Source organism: Muscardinus avellanarius (assembly GCF_963383645.1).
Source record: "Muscardinus avellanarius genome assembly, chromosome: 1".
In the NCBI taxonomy this organism is placed as follows: domain Eukaryota; kingdom Metazoa; phylum Chordata; class Mammalia; order Rodentia; family Gliridae; genus Muscardinus; species Muscardinus avellanarius.
The window spans coordinates 201,930,100-201,953,921 of NC_137786.1; the positions used below are offsets into that span (position 1 = coordinate 201,930,100).

At 34.7% G+C, this 23,822-nt stretch overlaps 1 protein-coding gene across 1 annotated transcript in view; it reads left to right on the forward strand.

The window, feature by feature from the left end:
• Positions 1 to 890: 890 nt before the first annotated feature.
• The window catches only part of METTL15 (methyltransferase 15, mitochondrial 12S rRNA N4-cytidine), a gene marked incomplete at both ends in the record, with an annotated part of 228,223 nt that continues 205,291 nt past the window's right edge, over positions 891 to 23,822 (forward strand). Inside the window, one exon of the mRNA XM_080710304.1 lies at positions 891 to 1,160. Coding sequence (XP_080566430.1) covers positions 891 to 1,160 — 270 coding nt within the window. The remainder of the gene's footprint in view (positions 1,161 to 23,822) is intronic.

Here is a 23,822-nt window from a genome sequence, read left to right on the forward strand (position 1 = left end):
CTGCAATATTTTCACAGTGTGATCATCTTTCCATTTTGAATTTACATGTCTAATAATTTTCTAGGCACAATATTTTCTGCACAGTTAAATTTAAGATGAGATTTTAACATGAGAAAAACAAATAAAAGAGTTTGAAATAAGAGACAACCCGGATGTAAACTATGATATTTATAATCCCTTTAGTGTTTTAAATGGCTTTTTAAATAAGTTTTTACTAATTGAACCTACTTTTCAGAACTAAATAAAACTAAAAAATGTAAAAAAGTGATCCAAATAATCTGTTTTCATAGTTAAATATTAGTGAAACCTTAGAAATTATCAAGCCACATTAAAATTTGCGTCTTATCTATGGTTCATTCTCTCAGGTTCTTTGATTCTTAAAAAGTCATCTTCATTTGTTTACATAATGAGTCTTGTGTTTTTTTCATGTAGTACTGGGGATTGAAGTTTGGGGGGTATATAACTACTGTACCACCCTTTTGTTTTTCTTTTTTAATTTTTTGAAACAAGATCTCATTATGTTACCACATGCTGATCTTGAACTAGGATTACAGTTGTGTACTGCCATACCTGGCTTACATTTTTTTGATTTGTAAAATATTTCATATTAATTTTCTCTCAAGCAATACAACATTATTTTAAAAAATGTCTAGCCAGGCATGGTGGCACACACCTGTAATCCTAGTACTTAGGAGCCTGAGACAACAGTATCACAGATTCAAGTCAGTCTCAGCATCTTAACAAGACCCTGTTTCAAAATAAAAAACAAAAGGACTGGGCCTAAAGCTAAAAGGTAGAATGCCCCTGGGATCAATCTCTAGTACAAAATTTAAAAAAGAACTCTAACAATCATGTTTTAAATTTCTCTTCTAGATTTGTTGATCTACAGAATGCTTCGATATCCATACCTTTGTAGAATATATAAAGAATTTTTTTCATGCTGGTTTAAGTCTGGCATACTTAATTTAGGTGTCTGGCCCAAAAAAATACATATTACAACAAAAAGATATAGTGAATATGAAGCCCAGGAACAGACAGAACAAACTGGAGCTCAGGAGTTACATAGATCTCAAGATAAAAATTTTGAAGCTATGACTAAATTACATGTTCCAGTAATGGTGGATGAAGTTGTTCGTTGTTTGGCACCACAGAAAGGGCAGGTGAGTAGATATGTTTTTTTATTTTCTGTAATATTTTATTGAGACAGCCATTTTTAGTATTAACCATCTTATTCAATTCAGTGGTCTTTAGTACATTCATAATGTTGTACATTTATCACTACTATTGAATTCAGGAAGATTTTCATTACCTCAGTAGGAAACCTCATACTTACTGGTGTTCAACCCTCATTGACCTTTATCTTGCCCTGACCACACTAATCTATTTTTTGTCTTTATGGATTTGCCTTTTCTGGACAGTTTATGTAAATAGATTTATATAGTATGTTTCCTTTTATGTTGGCCTTTGTTTACTCAGCAGTTTTCAAGGTCTGCCCCTAGTACAACATGTATCTATACATTGTTTTCTGTATTTTTTTTGGATGGGGGTCCCTGGGGATGGAACTCAAGTCCTCACATGCTAGGTAAGCACTGTACCATTGAGCTACACTTTCATCCCCATTTTGTTCTTTTCATGTCTGAATAGTTTACTTGTATGGATTTTTATGCCTTTATCAATTGATGGGCATTTATGTTGTTTCCATCCACTTCGTGTCTACTTTGAATGTGTCTATTTTGAGCATTTGCTTACAAGTGTTTGGCCATATGTTTCCAGTTCTCTTGGGTTTATGCCTAGGGGTGGAATTGCCCTATGCTTAATTTTGGGGGGATTTGCCAAATTATTTGCTGGAATGGATTAGTTTTGTCAAATCATAGATTGAAAAAGAATGTTACACTGGCTGAGTGCTTAGGGTATGAAAACTGAATTCCAGTATAATTCCTTGAGAGTATTATAATCTTTTCAGAAATGACCGGAGATAAAGACATGGATCTGCCAGGTATGGTGGTGCAAGCTTATAATCCCAGCATTTGGGAGGCTGAGACAGGAGGATAGCAGTTTGTGGACAGCCTCAGCTACTTAGTGAGGCCTTCTGTAAATTAGTGAGACCCTGATTCAAATTAAAGAGTAAAAAAATAAGGCTGGGGGTGTAGCTTGGAGGTAGAATGACCCTGAGTTCCATCTCCAGTACCCCCCCAACACACACACACACACACACAAAGATATGGATCTGAATAATGGTTTTCAGTTTTTTTTAGCTTTGATTTTCTAGTATCCTACCATATTAATCAGGGATCTTCAGATAAATAGAAACATAAAGATGTGTGTATATATGTGTTAGTCTGTTTTCTGCTACTACAAACAATACCTGGGGCTGGGTTATTTATAAGAAAAATATTTTTGTATCTTAATCTTTTAGAGGCTGAAAGTCCAATCTGTGACATGGCTCTAGAGAGGCCTCCCTTAGCTATCTCATCATGGTGGATGGCATCATGAAGGGAGCAGCCATGAGAGGGGGAGATTATATGGTGAGATAGGAAGCTAGAATGTTCTTGTATAACAACCCTCTTTTAAGAACTGCATCACTTCTTTCTGAAGGAAGTACTCTTAATAACTTAATTATTTCTACTGGCTCATCTCTTAAAGGTCCAGCTACTTCACAGCATTGCCATACTGGGGTTCATATGCTGGATTAAACTTCCAGTATATGAACACTCGGGGGACAAACCACACAGCTGTGTGGGTGTCTAAACTGTAGTCTACCCTTATCCACAGAAGACATGTTCCAAGATCCCCAGTGGGTACCTGAACTATGGATACTACCTTATACATACTATGTTTATATCTACTCATTATTAGCATAAATTTTAGTAACCTCAGCATTTATTTTTTTCCTTATCCAATTGAGAACTTTTACCTTTTTGCTTCAAGGATACAATTTATTGTGTACCCTAATTGCCAGCATCACACCCTTTGGTTCCATTAGTAAGTCTAATAAAGATTACTTGAATAAAACCAGTGCCTCAGGGTGACATTTCATCAGATAACCAAAGTAACTAACAGCTGGTTAGTGTATATACAGTATGGATACTCTGGACAAAGTGATGATTCATGTCCTAAGTGGAACAGGGTGGGATTGTGTGAGATTTCTACCACACTAACTCAGAATGCTGCACAATTTAAAACTTATGAATAGTTTATTTCTGAAATAAATCAAAGTTTTGACATGGGTTTTCTATGAAATGATGGAAATTAAGGGAGGACTAATTTGTTTGTGTGTGCGCATGCATGCGTGTGTGGAGAAAGTGAGAGAGAGAAAGGAGAGAGAGAGAGAGAGAGGGAAGGAGGGAGGGAGGGAGGGAGGGAGGGAGGGAGAGAGAGAGAGAGAGAGAGAGAGAGAGAGAGAGAGAGAGGGAGGGAGAGGGAGAGGGGAAGGAAGGATAGAGAGAGCGCTTTTAAGGAATTTACTCTGTAATGTGCATTCCTTCATCTGCAGGGTAGGATGACAGGCTGGTATCCACCAGAGGAAGAGGTAGAGTTTGTGGATTACTGCCTGAAGTTTTTCATATTCTTATGAGGGCCAGTCTTTGTTCTATTAGGCTTTACACTGATTGGGTGAGCCTGCCTATTATGGAGGCTAATCTGCTTTACTCAGAGTCCACCAATTTAAATGTTATTTTCGTTCCAAAATTATCTTCACAGGAATGTCCAGAATAATGTTTGACCAAATTTATGGGCACTGAAAGCAAACATGAAATTAGCCATCATACCTATTGTACTTAGAGTATTGCTGACAGGGTTAAATAGTTTTTTTTTTAAAATATAAAATGCTTTGAAATCTTAAGGAAATCATAAAAATGTTGGATGATGTAATATCCAAAAGGAAAAGTCGGAAACTTTCTGGCAATTTATAATTACAAAAGATAAAATAATATGCATTATAATAAAGTTTCTTCAAGTATCTGCTGGTGACTTAATACTGATAGTATTCTCAGTGTATTGAGGTCAGAAACGCAATCCCTTATTCTAAAAGCTGTCTTTTAAGTAAGTAAGTCAGTTATTTTAATTTTCACAGTCACACCTTTTTACAGCTTTTAGGAGAGTATACAGCTTAGTGATGGTAAAGAGCAAAGACTGTGGAACTGGATTGCTTTGTTCTGAATCAGTGTAGAACACATGTTCTCAAATGCACACATGCAGAACACTTAAGGTAGTTTTTTGTTTTTTTTGAGAATACAAGTTGAATGAGGCAGTGTTCATGAACTAACGTTGTAAGCTGTATGCATATTGTAAGATACTAGATTGACTAGGTGTTGCTAATAAAAAAAGCCATCAGTGATATGAAGTATGTTTGCTTCATCATAAAAATATTGTTTACCTCTACTTAGGCAATATATACAGAATAAATCCAACCTCATTGAGTATTGAATGCTAAAACATAGTATGGACTCTAAAACAAATATACATAAAATTTAAATTAAAAAAATTGGGTTAATTTTTCTGTCAAATACAACTTCAATTTTTTATTTTTCTTAAAGAAAATTTCTATACATTTCCTCATGTATAGGTAGCAATTAAAATCTATACTTAAAATATGATTTTAAAGTGTTTTTAAATTTATATGATTTATTTTGTACACATGCACATATCCCTATCTCTTAGAAAGGAGGGGCAGTTATATCAGTGGCTTGAATCTCTGACTTCTTAAATCTCAAAACCAAATACATTTTATCAAATACATTTTACTGATGCCTACTAGCAAAAATAAATATTTGTTTTGTTCTAATCCATAGAGTAGAAAAATAACCAACAAAAAGAAACCTCACTAAGTCTAGAAAGTCTGTATATTATGTCTGCCTTTTTCTGAAACCAAGTGAATTAAAATTAGATGATTCTACAACTTGACCTACACTGCTGTTTCATTCTGTTCAAATTCCTGACAAATATAATGTTAGTTTATTTTGACATTTCCATTGTTCTGATATGAGTTGGGTTTTCTAGTAACTTTTTATAGAAAGTTTAATTTTCTGAATGTTATTTCTGAAAACTTTCATGTGAAATACACTTAAAGACAATGTTATTCTTACCTTTTCAGCTGTCTGGCAGACAGCTTTATTCTCTATTCCCTTAATCTTCAAGTAATAAAGAACTGGTGACAGTCCTTGGACAGGAAAGGTCTTCATTTCATCCAGAATCCATTATTTGCTTCTCTTCTTCCTGAGCCTTTTCCCCAAAATCATTTTTCTTTGCAAACTATGAGTCATAGATTCAATCATATCTATCACATACTTAATTACTATTTTCCACATTACCTTCAAGGGTAAATTTGCAGATGAGAACTTTGTTCATAAGGGAGCTTTTAAAAGTATTTCAATGTAGTATTAAGTGAGGCCTAGGATATTTTACAGAACTTAATATTTAAAAGGTACTGACCTAAATAAAATATTGACTTGGGGAACTTCTTTAGAATCATAGCTAGTTTACCTCATATTGAGTTACTTTTACAAATATGTTAAAATATTTACTAGTAGGAATTATAAGGAAAAATGTTTTCTTATTTTCTAGTCCCATGGGAGGTATAGAAGAAACTAAATCATAATTGTTTCTCTTTGCTTAGTTTTTATTTCATATTTTCGGTGGATAACTCTTTGTAAGAATATATTAGTTATCTGAAAACATTTTTTCATGCTCATGAAATATTTTACTCTACATGATTCAATTTTCATTTCTAATTTCTGAAAGCTAGAGAAATTAAATTAAATATTATTTGCATAGTTTACAGTGAATAGTTTGGAGGGTCTAGAAAACTTGATTGGAATACTTTTCTCAGTAGTAGTGCTAATTTAGTTTGGTATCTTGGGCCTTCTGTAACATGCATAAATTATCAGAGAGAGAGGATAAATATGAAGGGACTCTGAAAGCCGTGTCGTTCTGATTAAGAAATTTATCATGGCAGTGTCTTAGATTCCTCAACTGTAGAATGAGGAAACAGAACCCATCTTACATAGTATGGGTACTAGATGAGTTAATGTACACCAGTTACTGAGAACGGTATTTTCTAGTGGTATAAGCTCAGTAAACATTAACCATTATTATAAGCAGAGAGAAGGATGAGAGTTGGTAGCTCCATATAAATTCAGGAGTAGAATGCAGGAGAAAGCAAAGATGGAACCAACATATCTGGAACTGAAAAAGTTCTGTATAGAACTCTCCTCATCACCATCCTTCAGGTCTTGAATCACATTTTACTTTTGTATGGAAACTCTAAGCCTCCAGAGGAAACAGGTCTTTTTATTATAAATTCATGGAATCAGAAGCAGAAATGAAGGTAAAATGAATTGACACCTAAACTGATGCAAAATAGATTGTGATGACAGGCTAAGATTTGGTTAATATTTTAATATTCTAGCATTTAATATTAATTTTTATAGTTATTTATTAAAGTTGTTATTGTACCAACTTTGATAATTTTCTTTCTTTTTTCTATTTTATTCATTCATTCATTCATTTGTTCATTCATTAATTTTTATAGTGGTGGGAACTGAACCCAGACGCTCATGTATGATAATGATAGGTACTTTTTCACTAGGGCGTATGCGCATCCTGATTATTTTCTTTATTTAAAAAATGTATAATGTAGGGTGTATTCATTTCGAGTCACTCCCCCATGCCATTCTGGCATGGGGCTGTATTTCTATTTTCTGTATTTCTGTTTTTCTAATAAACTTTAAATCTTCAAAAAAAATAATGTATAATGTAGCCAGGCATGGTAGCCCACGCTTGTAATCCCAGCATTCAGGAGGCTGAGACCTGGAGAATCGCGGTTCGCGGACAGCCTCAGCTACTTAGTGAGGCCCTCTGCAACTCAGTGAGACCTGGTTTCAAAATAAAGAATAAAAAATAGGGCAGGGGGTGTAGCTCAGAGGTCAAATGCCCCTGGGTTCCATCCCCAGACCTGTAAAAAAAAAAAAAAAAGTATAATGTTTTGCATATTGGAATTTTCTAAGATCAATAACAATAGTTTATCTGAAAATCTTTGTAATCCTTAATGGAAAGTAAACATCAAAGAGAAAGAGAAAGTACTGAGACTATATGTTTGATTTCTTTAAATACTGGAGGTTGATGGTACAGAGTAGTTTATTTGTTTGACACCAGATTTTTGAGAGCTAGCAGCTCTTCTGAGGAACAGGACTAATGGCATAACATGTAAAGAGAAATGTGTTTTTTCCACTTAGAAAGTACTTTTGAAATTTTAGATGGATGGATTGTTTTCCCATTTTTTTTAAAATATAGGATTGTTTCAGGTAAAATTTGTTTTAAATTGCATTCTACTTTTGAAGAATGTTTTTGCCATAAAAGGATCATGTAGCACATTAAATAGCTTTTGTATTAAAACACATTCTGGATTTGATATTTCTAGTGCTGTGTTGGCAAATGTTCTATACTTAGCTCTGAGAAGGGTTGGATATGAATTCAACCAAAAACAAAAACGCTGATTTTAGTGCTTGCATCTTTCCATGGTGCACATATTTCTTATTACCTATTTCAAGCAGCCAATCGATGCCACTAAACATAGATTTAGTCTTTACCCATTTCTTTCTTTTATTTTGGTTGTTCTGGGGAATGGAACTCAGGGGCATTCTACCTCTGAGCAACACCCCCAGCCCTATTTTTTATTCCTTATTTTGAAACAGGGTCTCACTGAGTTACAAAGAGCCTAAGTAGCTGAGGCTGTCTGTGAACTGCGATCCTCCTGTCTCAGCCTACCGAATGCTGGGATTATAAGCATGAGCCACCATGCCCGGCTTGTTTATTTCTTCTTCTGTTCCATCTTTTAAAATTTTATATTAAATTATAATGCAGTTTCTTCTACCTCCGGGCTACACTCCCAGACCTATTTTATATTTTTATTTGGAAACAGGGTCTCTTAAGCCAGCGAGGCTGGCTTCAAACCTGTGCGAATCTCCTGTCTCTGTCTCCCAAGGGCAGGGATTACAAGTGTGTGCCACCACGCCTGGCTATAATGCAGTTTTTAATGCATAATGTAGTAATATTTTATATGTCTGTGCCTTTGCACTTTTTTATGTGACATGTTGGTGTGAGAACAAATATCTTGTTCTTATTTCAAAAACTGGTTTTGTAAATGTTTCTGAAACGTTACTCTCTTCTCCTTTCTACTACTTCAGAACTGTGCCCTTCTTGAAATTATGGAGTTCATTACCTTGTATTATAAATATTTCTTTATTGCCACTAGATGAGAAGTTGATTTAGAACAGAAATTTTTTTCTTTCTAGCACATTGGGTGCCTGACTCATAGTGGGAGGGCAATAAATGTTTAACTATAGTTGAACTGATAATTTATAAAATGTTACAAGTTTATTTAATTTAATTCTTTTTATAATTTATACATTGAGACCTGAAGATAATATGCTGTCCTTGGACTCTGTTATACAAAGATTTTTTTACTTCATTTGTTTAATAAATTTAGAAAAAAGTCCTTTTGATCCTTCTAACACATCTTAAAATAATTTTGAGTATTATTGACTCCAGCCTGGCTGTGTAGCGGAGTGGTAGAGTAGCTTACCTATCATATTCAGGTCCCTTGGTTCAGTTGCCAACATTGCAAAAAAAATAAAAAGTTAACCTACATTCCAATATAGCTAGTAATAGTTAATAACATGGTTTGAGAGTAACAAAATATTAGTTAATAAAATATTTTAAAAGCAAATAAGACTTAAATAAATTATGGTTCTTTTCATATTACTTTGATTTTCCAGAAACACATGATTGTTTTATAATATCAGAACATTCAAGTATGGTTTGTGCTTTGTTAATTTTACTTTTCTGAGTTCTATTATTTCTTGCATAATTTTTGTATGAATACTTCTAGAGAATATATTATATATATGTATATATATATGTGTGTGTGTGTGTATATATATATATATATTTTTTTTTTTTTTGTGGTACTGGGGTTCCTGGAAGCCCTTCTACCTCAGGGATACACTCCCAGACCTTTTTTTTTATATATATTTTTATTTGGAAACAGCGTCTCTTAAACCATCACGGCTGGCTTTGAACGTGTGCGATTCTCCTGTCTCTGCCTCCCAAGCCCGTGGATTACAAGCTTGTGCCAAACGCCCGGCTAACATATATATATATATATATATATATATATATATATATATATATATATATATATATATATTTTTAAATTCCATTCATATTCGATTTCATCTTTAGTTTAGTGTTTATTATATGCAGTATTTTATTTATTTAGGTGGTACTGTGGTTCCTGGAAACCCTTCTACCTCTGGGCTACACTCCCAGACTTATTTTATATTTTATTTGGAAACAGGGTATCTTAAACCAGCACGGCTGGCTTTGAACCTGCGCGATCCTCCTGTCTCCACCTCCCAAGTGCGGGGATTACAAGCATGCTCCACCACGGCCGGCATTTTTATTTTTTACTGGTCTAGGAATGGAACCCAGGGGCATTCGACCTCTGCCTACACCCTTGCTCTATGTTTAATTCTTTATTTTGAAACAGAGTCTCATTGAATTGCAAAGGGCCTCACTAAATAGCTGAGGCTGTCTGCGAACCACAGTCCTCTGGTCTCAGCCTCCGGAATGCTGGGATTACAAGCATATGCCACCACACCCGACTATATGTAGTATTTTAAAAGTGGTGTTTATTTTGTTATTTTTCATTTGGAATATTAGTATCATAATTAGGGAGCCTATATTTCATGGTGATTTGATAAACATTTTGCATACTGTTGTTAAAATCTTCTAGGTGAGTCAATAGTAATCAACAGAAGAATTAAATAGTAATTAAATATTGAAATCTTATCTTTGATGATTTAATACATTTTTCTTGATAAGACATATTAGTTATACAATTATAGTTTGTCAAAACTGTTGTGTATTAACTATTTTGCTAAAAATATCAAGTTTACACATTCTTAGAGAATTTTGGGGGTTATAATACTATGAATCAAACAAATTTATATGTTTTATTTAATGGTAATTTATATGATTAATGTGATTTGTAAAATACTTTTTCATATCTTAAATATTAAGAAATAATACAAAATTATTTTTTGTTATATCTTCAAATTTTAACATATATACATGTAAAATAATCTCTTAGGTAATGAGCTTCTCTATTATGTGCACAGTTGTAGTCTTTTTAACAATTCATTAAAATTTTAAAAGTGAGCTGGGCGTGGTGGCATATGCTTGTAATCCTTGCGCTTGGGAGGCAGAGACAGGAGGATTGCGCAGGTTCGAAGCCAGCTGCGCGCACTGGCTTAGAAGACCCTGTTTCCAAAATAAAAATGTAAAAATAAGTCTGGGAGTGTAGTCTGGAGGTAGAAGGGCTTCCAGGAACCCCAGTACCACCAAATAAATAAATAAATAAATAAATAAATAAATAAATAAATAAATACATAAATAAATACATAAATAAATACATAAATAAATAAGTGAGTGAATTATTTAATAAAATGAAACTAACATATTTATGCTTATTTTTCCATTAATCTGACTTAATGTAAACCCAAATGTACTATATAATTCCTAAATCCCATGAAAAAATATCCTAAAATATTATGTAGGAGAAAATCTAGATTGCTTTGAGTTGAGCAATGACTATTTAGATTCAACCAACACTAAAGGCATGGTCTGTGAAAAAAATAATTGATAAATTTGGCTCGAAATTTCAAATTTTTGTCTAGGAAAACACTGCCAAGAGAATTTAAAGATGAGCCACATATTAGAAAAAAATATTTATCTGCTAAAGAACTATTATCTAAATATACAAAAAATTCTTAAAACTCAACAGTTTAAAAAATGGACCAAGGATCTTACTATTCATTTTATCAAAGAGGATATACAGATGTCAAATAAGCATATGAAAACATGCTCCCAATCATATGTCATCAAGGAAAATGCAGATTAAAACAATGAGATACCACTACATATATACATTTGACAATACCAAAAGCTGGCAAGAATATGGAGTAATGGGAACCGTCACTGCTGGTAGGAATGCAAAATGATACATTTACTTTGAAAGACTGTTGGGCTGTTTCTTAGAAATCTAAACATACTCTTACTGTAAGTTAATTCTTTTTTTCCAAAGGGCTCCTTTTTTTCCAAAGGAATTAAAAACATACCCGTGCAAAACCATGCACAGTGATGTTTATAGCAGCATTATTCATTATTGCCCCCATGTTGGAAGCAACCAAGACACCCTTCACTAGGTGATTAAGTATACCATATTCAGAAAATAGAATATTCAGTGCTAAAAGGAAGTGAGCTATGAAGCAATGAAAAGAATGGCAGAAACTTAAGTTCATATTACTGAGTAATAGAAACCAACCAGAGAAAGGTATGTGCTATTTGCTTTTAACCATATGACATGCTGGAAAATTCAAAGCTATAGAGACAGTAAAGAGATTAGAGAGGGAAATCAGTAGAGCACAGGGAATTTTTAGGGCAGTGAAACTACTTTGTGTACTATAATGGGTACATAACATACATTTGTCCAAATCTATAAAATATACAACAACTAGAGGGAATCCTAATTTATGTTTTTTTTGTGGTACTGAGAATTGAACCTAGGGACATTCTATCTCTGAGCTACACCCCTAGCCTTATTTTTTATTCTTTATTTTTAAAGAGGGTTTCACTAAGTTGCGGAGGGTCTCGCTAAGTAGGTAAGACTGGCAGTGAACCTGAATCCTTCTGCCTCAGCCTCCCAAATGCTGGGATTACAAGCGTGCGCCACCACGCCCAGCAAATGGAGATGAAGAGTTTGTGGGAAACCTGTTTCTTCTCAATTGTGTTGTGAACACAAAATTGGAAAGTGAAATCTATTTAAAAATAACTAAAATGTTTTCATGGCTGAGAAAATTATACTTTTCTATATTTAAAAATTGGATGTATAAAATTCTTCTGGTTTAGTTGATTGAGGTGTTCCAAGAAATCAGTTTATTCTATGTGGGTAGCTCATAATAAGAAAAAGAGAAATAAGGGAGACTTTTCTATTTACAAAGCCCATTGATGTGAATCATGGTTACCCTATTTAGGTCAGCATTAATCCCTGATCAATAGTCTAATCATAACTACTGCAAGAGGCTAGATCCAGTAGTTCTATTTTTTCCCATTGTTCTTTTAAGTTGCATATTGTTTTGTGTACAGTGGTAGAAAGTGTCCCTTGACCTTTTGAGTTATCATAATATTTTATTCTTCTTTTACTGTCTTCTCATAAACTACTGAGCTGTAAGTAGTATGCTTAAAATGTTATATTATAATAAACCTAGTTCTAAAGCTTAATGGTGACTCCTATTGTAATGCCCTGTTTATAGACCCTTTTGATGTTTTTTTCATTTTTTGTTTGGGTACTAGTGACTATCTCCTTTGTGTGAAACATTTATCATTCAACAGGAGCTAAGATAAATTTAAAGATTATTTTTGGTGAGTGTTGTTTTAGAAAATACTTATGTGTTCTTTTTGGTAGCTGCATATTTTCTCTCTCATTCTATATAAACTACTTGGCATGTTTGGTCTTAATATTTGGGTTATCATTTTATCACTATGTACTAATTTAGGCATTTATTTTATCTTTGTCCTACTTAATTGCGGTGTCATGTACAGTATTTTTATATATACATTAATTCCAAGGTAAATTCTAATTCTTTAGTTAAACTTTTGTTGTTGTTGTTCTGGAAAGCAAAAGAAGTAAGCTATGGATATTGAATATATCCATAAAGATGAAGGATTTTCCAGTTGATGCAAATATATTTTGGGCAGCGTATTAATAATAAGAATACAAGCCCATTTCTGTAATCTCAGTACTTGGGAGACTGAGACAGGTGAATCACATGTTTGAAGCCAGTGTCAGAAACTTAGTGAGTCTCTCAGCAACTTAATGATACCCTGTTTCTAATAAAAAATAAAAAGTGCTGAGCGTGTAACTTGGATATAGAATGCCCCTGAGTTCAATCTCCAGCACCAAAAGAAAGAAAGAAAATAATAATAAGTTCTGTAAGATTTTCCTGTCTGTGCCTTTCCTGAGTGATAATCTTGGTAGTATTGCAAAATGTATTGTGTCAAATGTAAAAAGGAGCTGGGCGTGGTGGTGTACGTTTGTAATCCCAGCATTTGGGAGTCAGAGACAGGAGGATCCTGCTTCAGGAACAGCCTCAGCTACTTAGTGACCTCTTTGCAACTCAGTGAGACCCTGTTTCAAAATAAAGAATAAAAAATAGTGCTGGGGGTTAGCTAAGAGGTAGAATGCCCCTGGGTCCATCACCAGTGCCCCTCCCTCTCTCTCTCTCTCTCTCTCTCTCTCTCTCTCTCTCTCTCACTCACACACACACTAAAAAATAAAAATAATAATAAAAAAATAAAAAGGAGAAAGTATCTCTAGTGCTTCTATGATAATGGAACCATATTGATTGAAGTAAATGACTGTTGATTGTTGTTGAAGGCTTCTAGCTAATAATCAAATTACATTTTGTGCTTTCCCCCCTCTATTTTAAGTGTTCATTGTAGTGGTCAGCCTATAAGGTCTTTAGGGTGTATATTGAGCTCCTTAATCTCAGGATAGCCAACTTGATCTAATGTCTCTTGAGAGTAGATCACTAGTCTTCTGAGCACTTGGGGATATTCTTGTCCTCAGTTATTTGAAACACATTTTGCTGTTCTTGCCTTTACAAGTCTGCAGAAGGAGCTAGACTCATCTCTGGTCAGCTAACTGGATTTTTCAGAATTTTATCCCAGATTGATCTCTCATAAGTATTTGTAATGACATAAAATAGAATGGGAAATTGCTCCAAGGGAATGGGGTGGGAATTGGATAAGGGCTAATTGAGAGATGTGTGCATATATACCTCTACAATTTTTTTTTTTTTTTTTTTTTGGTATTGGGGATGGAACCTTTCTACCTCCAGGCTATACTCCCAGACCTATTTTATACTTTATTTGGGTCTCTTAAGCCAGCAAGGCTGACTTCGAACCTGCGTGATCCTCTGTCTCTACCTCCCAAGCATGGGGATTACAAGCATGTGCCACCACGCCCAGCTATACCTCTACAATTTTGTGCTCCATTATGATGTATGAGTACAATGCACTAATTAAAAAAAAAGTAGGGGATAAACTGACTAGCATACTTCACTAACTGAGGCTTAGAAATGATGATAGAGTAAAAGGGTAGTGTGTGTGTATGTGGGGGGGCACAAGAGAATACTTTGAAGGAACCTAGTGTTAATACTTAAAAAGGAACTAAACTATACAAATTTCTCTCTTTTCTGTTTTCAATGCTTTCTCCAGCACAGAGTTCCCATAATTCTCCTCTTTAGGGTTTTGATTTTATTCTTATTTTTTCAGGGAAATAATAAGACAATTAGAACTTATTTAGTTTTTCACTCTACTTCTGGTTTTAAATGAACTTTATAACAATCATATTACTGCTTTAATTTTTTCAGCAGCATAGAATGTCATTGCCAAGATTGTTTGTTTGTTTGTTTGTTTTAGCATACAGGCTTGACTTTTCTCCAGTTTAAAATGATTAAATAGTGGTTTTGAGGGGTAGCTTAATGGTAATGTTTGTATTTAGTATTCAAAACTTCCTGGGTTAAAGTCCCAACACCAAATAAAATAAACAAGTTAGTAAACTACTTTTATAAATGAACATGAATCAGTTTCTCTTTTAGGGAATTTAGAATTTAAATGCAGACTGAAAATTTTTAGAAGGGAGAATGGAGATAATTATAAGAGGGAGATTTTTGATCTTTATATTTATTTCAGTAACATCAGGTTAATAATAAAAATTATTCATCTTTTAAAAAAAATAAGCATTTTCCTGAAGAGCTTTTACTTAAATGTATCATAGGTAATATATACTATGGTTTGATTTTATCCCCCCAAGTTTCATGGCTGGACACTTAACCTTCCAATTCATATGTCAATTTGCATGTATGCCTCTACCATCTTGTACCCCATCAAGATGTATGACTACACTGCACCAATAAAAACAAAAGAAACTGGAGTCTTTGGAAAGCAGATTTAGATGATATGATGATGATAGCTTTACAAGAAGAAGGAGAGGCCCTAGTTGGTATGCTTGCTGTCTCAGCATATGATATCCTCTGCCATGTTGTGATACAGTGAGAAAGTCCTTTCTAGATGCTGGGCACATGCCAATACCAGCTTGTTAGAACTTCCCAACCTCTAGAACTGTGAGGCAAATAGATGTTTCTTATAAATCACTCAGCCTCAGGTATTTTCTTATACTAACACAAAAACATTTTAAGCATACAAAACAAAAATTTTATTTCAAGATATATTTTAAGTAGCTACTACAAATCCTTTGACATATTTATATCAGAAACATAACAGTAAATTTTGCCTAAAGTAACTTCCCTCTGAAAATCATGAGTGAGAAATGGTATAAGTGTCAAATTCTCTATCTTGCAAAATTTTCTATCTGTAGATTGATACCATTTTGGTTTTATTGTGCTGATGTTACTATTTCTGAGCCTTTTGCAAATGGATAAGCAAGTGTCCATCCAAAACTTGGAAGTTTTTCATTTTTGTTTATAGTATATTCTGCTGTTAATTTTTGAACCCAAGCTCACTGCTTTGACATATTTGGTTTTATAATTGCATACGGAAAACAAAACAAAACAAAACACCCAAACCACAATGCTTCAAATCCCTGACACCTTTCACTGTTTTTTTTCTTTTCACTGTAATGTTTTACACTTTTCACTGTAATGAGAATTCAGAGAATTAAATAGTTAAATAAAATAACAATACTATTTTTTACATGTATGCTTGATTTTGAGTTAGGATAATTGCATATTACAGGTGCTTCTTTAATTGGTGGAATTTTTAATTTCTTGTTTTGATTTTTGGGGAAGAAATCTAAAATGATCTTTCTAAAATGTAAACTTACCTTAAATTATGTGTGTTTAAATTAAACTTTGCTTTAGTGACTTAAAATAGTAATTTTGATTATTTGCTATTACTTTTTTCTTCTTTTAACCCTCTCATAGCTATGTATTCCTGGGTGCCTTTTTCTTTTTCTTTTTTTTTTCTTTTTTTTTTTTTTTTTTGGTTGGTGCTCATTTCTCAATATGTATATTTCCAGTGAAGTTGTCTTGACTTAAATATCCAACAGTGCTAATGTAGACATTTTTTTGGGGGTAAAAATAGCACCTTAACTTGTGAAAACTACAATACTCATTTTTAAGATAGCCATATGACTGACTCCCTTACTTCTGGTCTTTATTGAGTTAGTACCTTCCCTGGATACCCTGAGAAATTTTAACTACCATTCTGTTGTACTTGGTATCCCCCTTACTTGCTTTTTCTGTTCCATTTGTCAACAACATACTGCATCTTCCATTATCTTTTACTTCTTGTCTGCTTTCCTTTTTCTCCATTTCTTTCCCTTCCCATTTCCTCCATCCAACACTAGCGTGACACCTTGGATTTTCTCTGTTTCTTTGCCTGCTCTGTTCTCAGTGCAAAGGACAGTATTTGGCATGTAGAAGGTGAAGGACAAATATTTGTTGAAATACTCACTGAATAGAGGGATTAAAAGAAAGTCACTGGTGAAATATACATTGAGGAGAGAGATATGGTGAGGGCTTGGGTGAAGATAGAAAAGTAGAGGGAGAAATGAAAAATTGACAATGAGCTTTTTAGTCTGAGTTTCAATGTAAAAATGAGACTATTTTCTCCTTTCCTCAATAAATTTATGTTGAACATGATATGCATCAGTTGTAGCACTCTTAGTGTTGAGGATACAATATGTAGCAAAATTAGACATGATTTTAACCCCAATGAGTTTACAGTTTAGCAGGGAAGGTAGACATTTATCAAATAATCATCCAAGTGAATGCGAAATTTCCACGGCTATGAAAAGAGAATAGATAGTGCTCTGCGATTGCTTAATAGGAAAATTTAAACTGGTAAGGCTTTACTAAGGGAGAAGGAACCACCAAGGCAAAGAATTAAAAGGATAAACAAGACCCTTTCAGAGATAAAACAGAATATGTGCAAAGGTTTTGTGCTGGGAGGGATTGTGGTAGAATGAAGGATTGAAAGGAAGCCACTGAGTAGGCTGAACTGTGAAGGGAGGATAGTGGTAAAATATGAGACTACAGGCCATTGTCACTTATTGAATTATAATCCCTGGGAGACATTTATTTTATCTTCTCACATACCACTTAACACTTGACTGTCAAAGTGGTATACACTTTAAGTGAGAGAAAGCCCACCTCTCTTTTTCCCATGAAATCACAAGCTACTTTGGTTCTCTTTTCCTCAACTCTACCTTTAGATGATTTGTCTTCAGTCTTATTCTAGTATTCCAAAGAATTATCTTTTCCATATTTACCCACTCAGTATTTAAGTAGCCACTAGATTCCTAATACAGTGTCAAACACAGAAAATTCAACAGATTCCTATTGATTTTTTAAAATTCTTTCATACCATACCTCCCTCCAAAAGTAATTTGATATGACTAAAGATATGGGATTTTACTCTCATTTATTTATACAAGGTAAAAGTATAAAACTAAAATGTCATAGTAAGAGTGTACTTTTCCTCTATAATCTAGCAAAATCAGTATAGTATTAAGCCAATTAAATGAAAATGCCTTTTTGTTTGTTTGTTTTCTTGTGGCCATGGGGAACCTTTGAAGAGATTTAATTTAAGGGATGATCTGGATAAATTTCCATTTTTATAGGTTACTCAGATGTCAGATAGTGTATTATAGGCAAGGAGGGTAATAGTTTATATTAAAAATAATAAATACCTAAACCAAAATAGCAATAGTTAGTATGTTGAAGGAAAGAGTTGAATCAGGAGTTACAGTGATGAATTGGATGAAGAAGGGCAAAAAGCCTATGATCTCTTTCTTCTTTCTGTGAGAATAACCAGATGTAAACCACTTCTACATAATACAGAGAATTGTGGTTTGGGGTAAAGAGTTTAATTTCTTCCTTTATGATTTGCAGTAAGCATTATCTTCAATCCTATTCTAACCCTAATCCTATCTTTAGGATTGAAGATGATTTTATAGATGTTAGATTAGAAGAATTGAGAGGAATCCAGTCTGAAGGCCTCCATTTTCATGTTGAGGTCAAAGACAATATTATTTGTAAATCTCAGAGATTGTTTGAAGAGATTATTGAAGTAGGCTTTTGAATAAATTGTTGATAAGTTAGAATAGAATAATCATTTAGGGGCTGGGATGTAGCTCAGTCGCAAAGCGCTTGCCTGGCGAGTGCACTGCCCTGGGTTCGATCCTCAGTCCAAAAAAAAAAAAAAAAAAAAGCCGGGCGTGGTGGCACACCCTTGTAATCCCCGCACTTGGGAGGCAGAGACAGGAGGATCACGCAGGTTCGAAGCCAGCCGCGCGCGCTGGTTTAGGAGACCCTGTTTCCAAATAAAAATGTAAAAATAGGTCTGGGAGTGTAGCCTGGAGGTAGAAGGGCTTCCAGGAACCCCAGTACCACCAAAAGAAGAAGAAGAAAAAAGAATAGAATAATCATTTAGAATTGGTTGTGTGATTTCCTTGAGTATTACTTAGCTGTTAAATAGAGAAATAATTTGTGCATTTATTATGTAATAATGAGTTTTCACTCGATAAGAAAATTTTGAGTATTAATCTAAGATAATGCTTTTGCTGGTGAGAAGTATAGGAGTTCAAAGGAAAGAAAGATTGATAGAAAGAAAGTAGTCTGATACTCTTGGAAGTTAGTCTGGCTAGGGATGGAAGACAGTCTATGAAGGGCTCTCATAGATTGAGAATGCAAGAAAAGAATGAAGAGGTTCTGATTAATGCTAATGAGGTAGTTCTAGTGGAGAGGCAGAGAGGAGGTAGTTGGGTGAGATAGACCAGAGACAAGAATGTCAGTAGAATAAGTAAGAGGTGCAGGAAGATTAGGAACAAAAACAAAAGAAATGTTCCAGTGTAGTAGATACAGAGTATAAGCTCTGGAATTCTGTTACTGATTAATAAAGACCCATTGTCTCCCTGTGCTTAATTTGGATCTGCCAGATGGGGTAATTGTTCTTACTTTATTGAAATATTGTTGTAATTAATCAATGTTTACATATACAGTGTCAGAATGGTGTCTAGTATGTAGTAAATATCCCATATATTGCACTATTAATTATTTATTGTTGAAACATCAGGAATGAAGTAGAAAATAAGTAACATTGGTATTATTGTTGGGGCTGTACAGAGAGTAAATGAGATGATAAGTTGATGTGCACATGCAAGTTCTAGAATAATTGTGTTCAAGAATATTTAGCCAGGCATTGTGGTGCATGCATGTAATCCCAGCATTTGGGAGGCTGAGAAAGGAGGATCTGGGTTTGCCACCAGCCTCAGCTATGTAGTGAGGCCCTTTGCAACTCAGTGAGAAACTGTTTAAAAAATAAAGAATAAAGAATTGGTCTGGGAGTGTAGTTCAGAGGTAGAATGCCCCTGGGTTCCATCCCTAGCACCGCAAAAAAAAAAAAAAAAAAAAAAAAAAAAGAGAGAGTTTTAATTTAAAATTTCAGAGAGCTGATATAAATGTCAAGCAACTGACTGTAAAATGCATTCATTAGCTTTGAGATGGATGTATTAACATGGTATCAGAAGAGTATATTTATAAACAGAATATCAGTGAATATAAAATTTGTACAGGTAGTGTTGTATTAAATAACTTAGTTATAGACTAAGTGACATTGCCACAAGTGACTTGATTTTTTTTTTTTTTTTTTTGGTGGTACTGGGGTTCCTGGAAGCCCTTCTACCTCCGGGCTACACTCCCAGACCTATTTTTACATTTTATATTTGGAAACAGGGTTTCCTAAGCCAGCACGCGGCTGGCTTCGAACCTGCGTGATCCTCCTGTCTCTGCCTCCAAGCGCGGGGATTACAAGCGTGCGCCACCACGCCCGGCTTGACTTGATTTTTTTGATGGGGAAGTAGTCTTGGTAAAATTTTGATCAATTTACATAATAATTACATTCTTAGAAAATTCAGTGCATGTTAAATCTTTTCAAAAAGGACTGGGTAAATATACAAGTACTACTTAATTTTACTCCTATATGGAATATAAAAAATTAATTTCATATACTAGAATAGTGATCACTAGAGATTAGGAAGGGAAAAAAGATTGGGGACAGAGAGAGGTCAGATGGTGGGAGAAATACTAGGATGACTTTGGTTCACAGCAATTTATTATATGCCAAGGAACTGGAAGAAATGAGTTCAAAGATTCCCAACACAGAGACATGATAAATGTTTAAGATGAAGTCCTAATTACTCTGACTTAATCACTACATATTATAAGCATAAATATGTACAACTCTTACAGGTCAATTTTTAAAAAGTATTGTGTGATATGGAAAATTAAGTTTGGTTTTCAGGCTTAGATGATCGCTACTGTTCTCCTCCCCCTTCATAAAGAGACACTGTAATTCATGCAGAATTTGAGTCATTTTATTTTGTAGCACTGAGATTTGTATTGTACACTGCAGGATATCCAGAATTCTATCTCACCTGTTAAGTGCTAGTGGCATCCACCAATTCTTTTATTACAGCCCAAACACATTTTCAGAACGCCCACATTGAACATTTCTGTGTTAGGGAAAGGAAGTCAGAGAAATATGCGGATTAGACCTAAGAAGAGTTCCATTTTGAAGAATGACCAAGTATAATAAGGATCTAAGTAAAAAATCGCCTGCCTTCAAAAAAAAAAAAAAAATCAGGGAGAATTCTGTTATAAAATTGATGCAGTGCAAGGTGGTAAAGTTTTCTTCTTCTTCTTTTTTTTTTTTTTTTGCTTTCTGGGGATGGAACCCAGGGGCCTTTGACCTCCGAACTACACCCCCTTCCCTGTTATTTTTATTCTTTATCTTGAAACAGGGTGTCACTAAGTTGAGGAGGGCCTCACTAAGCAGCTGAGGCTGTCCACGAACCACTGTCCTCAGGTCTCAGCCTCCCATATGCTGGGATTACAAGTGTGTGCCACCACACCCAGCTTTAAAGTTTTCTTTTCATCTCTGCCTTCCACCTACATTTATCTTTTCCTGTAAGCCACCTACTCTAGATGTATTTGGTAGAATTCTTCATTGGGTTTGGTAGAGAAGTGAGAAGTCAGCATTTGGTTTGGTAGAGTACAGTTAAAGAAATTTTCTTTTAGCTAAATTAGCATTTTTTTCTTTCTAGTATACTTTCAGTCATTTCTTTTCCATTCAGAGGCAGGTACAAATGCCTGATATTTCCCATGTGAATGTTAATTTCTCATTTTTACCCTGAATTAAAATGTTATCAGTAAGCCAGGCTTGGTAGTGCACGCTTGTAATCCCTGTGCTTGGGAGGCGGAGACAGGAGGATCGCGCTGGTTCGAAGCCAGCTGTGCTGGCTTTTAAGAGACCCTGTTTCCAAATAAAAATGTATAAAATAGGTCTGGGACTGTAGCCCGGAGGTAGAGAGGCTTCCAGGAACCCCAGTACCACCAAAAAAAAAAAAAAAAAAAAAAATGTTATCAGTACATTTCTATCTTTGCTTCTGAACAAATCCAAAGGCACTTACATATACTGTAACCAGGGAAAATGATCATTGCAGTTCAACAAACTGCAGTTTGTTGAAACTGGCAAAACTTTAATCCTTCTTGGTTAGTTATAATATTTTTTTGGAATAATTATCTCATTTGCAACAGTTTAATTTGGTCATAATCAGAAGCATTGTTTTCAAAAGATTAATGTTATAAAATCTAGCCAAATTGGGCCATTTAGATATTGTGCTTTATTTGAAATTAGGTGACTTGGAATAAGGAACAATATTTTTTATTTTTAATAATTAAGGATGTTAAAAATAATGATTATATACCCAGGAAATTAAACAAGTATGTTAAGGTTTTTAGCTTCTTTATGAAGTAAAAGCTTTGGTGACGTTAAAAATTCCTAAAATATGCCTGCCTTGTGAAATACATTTCTCTGTTTAATTTCATTCCTAGAAGAAATGCCCCTTCAACTTAAATCACTCTGAATAGCATTAATTGTTTTTCTTTTTTTCTTCTTTTTTTTTTGTCTCTATAGAGAAACTAGAGTTATAAAGATGAAAACTCTTTGCCCTATAAAGGTCATAGCGACAGACGTGATCTTGAAATGGAATGCTGCAATGGCCACTGACTTAACTGATATAAATGGTACTATGTAATATATCACAATATATGCATGGGTGGCATCTCTTTGTTAAGTCATTCCTCTTCCATATTAAAGTATGTATTATTTTTGCATCAGAAAAATGAGATATCTCATAAGATTCAATTTATTCTTATTTCTTAACATTAGTACTTTAGTTAATGTTTTAAACTGGTAGAAAATAATTTGTTCTCTATCACTTTTTCCTCATAATCTTGAAAATAAGTCAACTAAATCGATTTCAGCTACTGTTACCATTCCTCGATGAGTGCTAGGTATTGAACCAAGAGCCTCCTGCAAGCTAGGTAAGCATTCTACACTAAGCCATATCCCTAGCACATTCAGCTGTTTTAAATTTATTCCCTGGGAGGTTTCTTCCATGAGATTCTTATAAAGTATGAGTTTTTCAATGGTCTCTCCTTTGAAAATTCACTTTGGTATGATTTGTGGTACACGATAAAATATTCATCTTAAATACATGATGTAGTGGTTTGTTGTTTTATTTGTTTGTTTTTAACCACTACAGATTCCTGAAAAGTTCTTTGAAAATCAAGTTTCAAACACTTCCTTTCTACACTGCATTATATTGAGTGTGCCTTACTGAACTTAAGAGTACTGAATTAATACTTATTCATATGAATTGATATGATTGAAAAGAGGGTACATTTTTTTTACTTTTCACTGTTTATCTTCTCATAATTCTAAGCCCCAAGACTATTAGAAGATTGGTACATGAGGAATTTGATTACATTTTCTAAGTTGTACTAAGTAACAACTTTTAATTGGTGATATTTATAAAATATGTTAAGTACAAATGCCGCTTTCAAGCACGACACCGGAGACGATCTTCTTCGGACTCTTTATTATCCCAGGCTCTTACATACTCTCTCCTCTCCGCTCCCCGCTCCCCGCTTATATATCCCAAGCAGCCAATCAGCCTCAGATCACTCGCTCCATGCAAAATTAGCTCATTTGTTACAAACAGTGGTATGTTGTGTTCCCGTGCGCCCCATGCTCCGGTTACCGGACTTCCTGAAAGTTGTTTACTGCTTAATGGGCCTCACAGAGCTTCCGCTCGGCGCTATTTTTAGGTCTTCGAGCTAGCAGGCAATGGGTGGGGCTCTTCACAGTTCCCCCTTTTTGTTTTTAAGCAGAAGAGGATAGAGGACTCAACCCCTGCTATAGTTTATGCAATTATTTGCCACCACCTTTTTTGCAGGGACGGGCGAGCAATACAGTGGTAACCCGTATGCAGCTGAGCATATCCTCCTTGGGATGCACCCTCCCGGGGTCCCAAGTGCAGTCCTTGCTGACATTCTGCTTTATGATTTTTCCATTGCGGCTAGCCAAACAGTAGGCGATTGTCCTGCTTCAACCGCCATGAAAGCCTGAGCTAGGAGCACCTGATCCTTGGCCCTCTGCAGAAATAAACGTCTCAGGCAACAGAGACATAGAATGCACAGGAAAACAAAACAAAATCCCAATGCTCCCAACCCGGCCCATTCTTTTAGATGGAATGCTGCCTTCTGGATCCGGGACGCCAGCGTTTGGGCCACTTTGGGGTCGATTCGGGTGGTGTTGACCTTGATGATTTCAGC